Source organism: Piliocolobus tephrosceles, chromosome 7 (assembly GCF_002776525.5).
Source record: "Piliocolobus tephrosceles isolate RC106 chromosome 7, ASM277652v3, whole genome shotgun sequence".
NCBI lineage: Eukaryota > Metazoa > Chordata > Mammalia > Primates > Cercopithecidae > Piliocolobus > Piliocolobus tephrosceles.
In genome coordinates this window covers 4,245,451-4,251,229 of record NC_045440.1, presented here as the reverse complement: position 1 = coordinate 4,251,229, position 5,779 = coordinate 4,245,451, and the positions used below count along the sequence as shown (strand labels likewise).

General features: G+C 39.6%; 1 protein-coding gene across 1 annotated transcript in view; it reads right to left on the bottom strand.

The window, feature by feature from the left end:
* LOC113225301 (zinc finger protein 669-like) overlaps nt 1-5,779 on the bottom strand; it is a 79,696-nt gene continuing 73,917 nt past the window's right edge. Inside the window, 4 exon segments of the mRNA XM_026457098.1 lie at nt 1-650; nt 653-948; nt 1,365-1,422; nt 1,618-1,744. Coding sequence (XP_026312883.1) covers nt 1-650; nt 653-948; nt 1,365-1,422; nt 1,618-1,744 — 1,131 coding nt within the window.

Sequence of the window (5,779 nt, the reverse complement as noted above, 5' to 3'; positions counted from 1 at the left end):
TCAAGCTATACACACACCTTGGCCTCCCAAAGTGCTGGGATTATAGGCTGAGTCACTATACCCAGCCTCTATATCATGACTTCTTTCATGGCGAGTAAGATGACTGGAACGAGTGTAGCCTTTACCGCATCTCTTACATTCATAGGGTTTTTCTCCAGTATGAATTCTTTCGTGGAGCTGAAGGGAACCGAGGCAACTGAAGGCTTGGTCACATTGTTTACATTCATAGGCTTTCTCTCCAGTATGAGTACTTCTATGGTTACAAAGGGAACTCAAACCACTAAAGGCTTTGCCACATTGTTTACATTCATAGGGTCTCTTTCCTGTATGAATGCCTCCATGGTAATGAAGGGAAGTGGAACAGCTGAAGGCTTTATCACCTTTGGTACATTTATAGGGTCTTTCTCCAGTGTGAGTCCTTTCATGCATCTTAAAATAACAAGAAAATCTGAATGTTTTCCCACATTCCTTACATTGGTAGGGTTTCTCTCCAGTGTGAGTTCGTTCATGTATTAGACAAGAACCGGAAACAGTGAACGCTTTACCACATTGTTTATATTTATAGGGTTTTTCTCCTGTGTGAGTTCTCTGCTGTCTTTCAACTGAATTGAGAAAATAAAAAGCTTTCCCACATATCGTACATTTATAACTGGATTTCCACTGTGCATTACCATGTGTCTTCTAACACCTGGAACAGAAACAAAGAGTTTCCCATGCTCTTCACATTTATATTGCTTCTCTCCATATGGTTTGTATCCTGAGTGAGCTAGGATGTGCCTATTAAGGAGGGAATGATGTACAAAGACTTTTCCACAAACACTACATTCACATTGTTTTAATCCAATAGAAATGTTCTCATTCAGATCAAGATTTGGAATTTGGCTGATAACTTGTCCATACTGACTACCTTCTTTGCTTTCACACAGTCTCTGTACCACATGATTTCTGTAAGAAAATGAAAAGCACATTATTATTGGTTGGTTTAATAACTTTCTACTTATTAATAGGTCTTGGACTTACACTGCTACCAATACCAAGGAAAATACATTATTATTATTATTTTTGCCATGATTGAATTATTTGAAAGTAAATGGGTTACCACTGAAAACACAGCTACCACCTGCATGGCTATGACCAAATTAGTAACATTCATATACACAATTTTGTAGTGCTATTTTCAAGTAAACTGTTTTCCAAACTCTGACTGCTACACTGAAGTATGTTACATTTTCGGTGAAATTTTTCTAAAAAAAAAAATAAATTTCAAGTGACTCTTATTTGCTTTGATTACTTGTTTTTAAGTTCATGACACGCTAAGATTCCTTTGGAGGACTTTATTTCCTCTTCTCAGTGCAAATTATCTTATATCTTTCCCAGGTTTTTCAAAGTGATCTTCAATATTCTGGTCTTTCCATTTGTTTTCTAAAATGCAGACCCACAAAATTATCACAAATTATTACAAACTATAGAGACATTACTAGATTTAATGTTCATTGTACACAGTGCCCATGCCTGATTTCTTCAACAAATCATTCCCTTGCCACATTCCAAATCACAAACAGCACTGATGATACGGAAATACTTCTGTAATTAAGTGAAATGTGTTGTTATTCTCACCCACAGAAGCCAGGTTCCTGCAGGTTTCCTGCCTCACTTCTCTGTAGAGATTCTTCTGAGAAGAATCTAGCAAAACCCATTCCTCCTGGGTAAAGTTCACAGCCACATCCTCAAAAGTCATGGAGTCCTAGAACATTCCACACATGTGGATAGAAGGATGGGTGAGACTGACAGCACTGGGAATTTATACTCAATTCATAAGCTGTTTACATGATTCTAAAATTTCCAAGCATTTATTCTATGACTTGATTGTCACATCTCTTACTCTGTTCACACATACTCCCTCCCACACAGCAGTACTAATGCTAGAATTGAACTATTCAAAAAGGCAACAGCAAAGTAGAAACACCTATCTCATTAGAGAATCCAGGGAGTAAGATGTGCTGCTAGGAGTTACCTTTTAACTTCACTTTGTACATTTCTAGTATCTGCCATAATAAAGTCCTACCTGATGTGCATAAGGGAGTTAATATTATCAGTCCTGAGACTACTTATTCTTAAAAACGCCTGCTCGCAAAGTTCCATCTTTGTTTGTATTAGTAACTTACATTTTGAAAGGGATTCCACCAACCCAAGTAATAAGAATGACCTACTGCATCTAAATGGCTTATGCAATATATTTGCCAAAACTTTTTCTGCTGAAGGTCTATTATTTTGTGTCACTGCAGTGGTGCTTAGGGAACCAGCCACCGAAACACAGTCTGAACACTGTTCAATGAGTTTCCCTGGTAGACAATATTTTACATGTGCTGTCACTTGTTAACTGGGGAGTTGAGCCCATTCCATGTGATTACACCGAGAGAGTAGGCTTATTAAATTTAATTGAGTTGTAAATAAAATGAATAATTGATATTTAACAATACTAATACAACAATTTTTAAAATTTCTATTGCACAATGTCAAGGAGAGGAATAAGAGGAAATAGGACACATGTTTTTTAAAATGACATTAATGTCACCACTTCCAGATGCTATTCCTATGAAATCACATAAATTCCCAAATCAGGTTTTTTTTAGGCAAGAAAAACTACTTTTCATATGTAGTAAAAATGACAAATGTCTAATGCTTTTCCATCATCTAAAAAAAGAGTGATGGCTTGTCTAACATACTTCTAAGAGTTTCAAACAAAAATACTCAGGACAGCACAGTATTAGCAGAGAGATGAACAAGCAGACCAAGGGGGAAAAAAGTCTTAATGATGCAGCATTTATATGGAAAGTTGATGAATGATAAAGTAGGCACTGTAGAATAGAAAAAGAAATCACATGCACTTTAAAATATGAGGCAAACCAGGCTGGCATCTACCTGGGAAAATGCATTGTCTTCTTCTCTATTCCATGAACCATAATCAACTTATTATATATTCAAATAGGAAAGATAAAACCAGAACACTTTCAGAAGTCACAGGAAGATCTTTTTTTTATGAAAGATTAGGCAGAATTTCTTTTATGTAAGAAAACAGTGATAAAGGAACAGACAAACTCAAACATATTAAAATTTAGGGAATAAAAAGAAAATAGAGTGGGCCAGCGTGGTGGCTCAGGCCTGTAATTCCAGCACCTTGGGAGGCTGAGATTGGTGATCACCTGAAGTCAGAAGGTTGAGACCAGCCTGGCCAACATGGCAAAACCCCGCCTTTTTGCTGTTTGTTTGTTTGTTTGTTTTTTGAGAAGGAGTCTTGCATTGTCACTTGGGCTGGGGTGCAGTGGCAAGATCTTGGCTCACTGCAAACTCCACCTCCCGGGTTCAAGCAATTCTCTTGCCTCAGCCTCCCAAGTAGCTGGGATTACAGGTGCTTGCCATCAGGCTGAGCTAAATTTTTTTGTATTTGTGGTAGAGACAGTTTTTCACCATGTTGGCCAGGCTGCTCTGGAACTCCTGACCTCATGATCTGCCCACCTTGGCCTCTCGAAGTGCTGGGATTACAGGCATGAGCCACCGTGCCAGGCCTACAACCCCATGTTTACTAAAAATACAAAAATTAGCTGGGTGTGGTGGTGGGTGCCTATAATGCCAGTTACTTGGGAGGCTGACACAGGAGAATCACTTGAACCCGGGAGGCGGAGGTTGCAATAAGCAGAGATGGTGCCACTGCACTCTAGCCGGGCTACAAAGCAAGACAGTGTTTCCAAACAACAACAACAACAACAACAACAACAAAAAAAAAAACCCTCAGATATCCAGATAAGAAGATACAGATGTGTCCACTGTCGTAAATTCTTCACCATGCTACAAGAGGGGAACTGACATTTTGGTGAATCTTTGTAAATCATCAATTTATCCATCACATTTTTATTTCACCAGTAACATTGACAAAGCTAAGTCCTACAATTCCATTTGAAATTACCCTTTAAAAGAACAGACCTTTAAAACTTACTACACTCACTCTGGGGAAGAAATAAATACGAATTTTTAGCAAATAAAATATATCATTTTACCTTGCCTCTTTGGAAACAGTATGTTTATCTTTCAAGCTGTACTGACAAAATGTATCTTACAGTCAATGAAAACCTGAAATTCAAAGAAGTGAACAAGCCTTTTCAAGGCAACAAACTCAGGGAGAGGCAGTGCTGACTCCAACACAGACCTTTCTAAGTGTCACGGCAGGCCATTCTATCCGTTGGGACACCCATCCTGTTCAGTAAAGCACTCAGTGACCACCTAGGAGGCACTGGCACTGCTCTTTGTTCTCCTGTGTGCCTTAAGTGCATTTGCATATTCAGGTTCTTGCACATCCTCCCTGGGGTGGGTTTTCCTTGTCCTTTGGGACAGTTTTTCTCTCTTCACGAGTCTGAGACAATCTAGGGAACAGAAATCATTTCTGCCTTTTCCTCTCAATATCAGCATCCCATTGGCACACCGTCAATCTGTTTCCGAGGAATAAAAACTCCGGCTGGAGGAACAGTTTTAATGACCTGGCTTTAATGACATTATGTTGTATTGTTCATTAATTTTAATGTCCTAAAATTTTAATAACCCTAAGGGGTCACCATTTTAGATGAAACTATACGAGGAGATTCCTCTAAGGCCAAGAGCATCCAGCTGCTCTCCTGAGAGACTCTACCCCCTACCTCAGGCTGTCCTTGGAGATGAGATGATGCCGGGGCTAATACTCACTAAACTCTCCAATAGACATGGCCACTGTGGGTATCCTGGGTCATCCCCAGACAGTTCTAAAATGCCAGGACTAGGAAAAGACAGGAGGGTGGCTGGGGACACAACACCCTGTAAAGTTTTCACAGGGGGACCTCAACCTAAAGACATTTTGGTAATATGTACACTTAGGAAAGATGAAAAGAAGAGAGACACAAAGATTTTTTTTGCAGTAGAGTGTCCCATGACTTATTCTCCACTTTCCTCTTATGTAAAATGGAAACAGAAAAATATTTTGGCCAAGATGGCTCACGCCTGTATTCCCAGCGCTTTAGGAGGCTGAGGTGGGCGATCAATTAAGGTCAGGAGTTCGAAACCAACCTAACCAACATGGCAAAACCCTGTCTCTACTAAAAATACAAAAATTAGCTGGATGTGGTGGTGGGCGCTTATAAGCCCAGCTACTTGGGAGGCTGAGGCAGGAGAATCGCTTGAACCCGGGAGTCAGAGGTTGCAGTGAGCTGAGACTGCACCATTGCACTCCAGCCTAGTGACAAGGCGAGACTCTGTCTCCAAAAATATATATATATATATATATATATAATATACATTTAAAATTATTACATGTAGATAGTATTTGAAGTCATGGGACTGACTGTAGGTAGAAAAAAGAGAAGGCAAGGAAAGTTTTTATATTTATATTTATATATAATTATATAAAATTAATATACATAATTATAATGTATAAATATATTATATAGGCTGTGCACAGTGGCTTACACCTGTAATCCCAGCAATTTGGGAGGCCGAGGTGGGCAGATTACCTGAGGTCAGGAGTTCGCGACTAGCCTGACCAACATGGAGAAACCCCATCTCTACTAAAGATACAAAAATTAGCCAGGCGTGGTGGTGCGTGCCTGTAATCGCAGCTACTCAGGAGACTGAGGCAGGAAAATCACTTGAACCCGGGAGGTGGAGGTTGCACTGAGCCCAGATTGTGTCATTGCACTCCAGCCTGGGCGACAGTTTACAGATCTCTTTAATGTCTAGCTTAATAGCAAACAGCTGG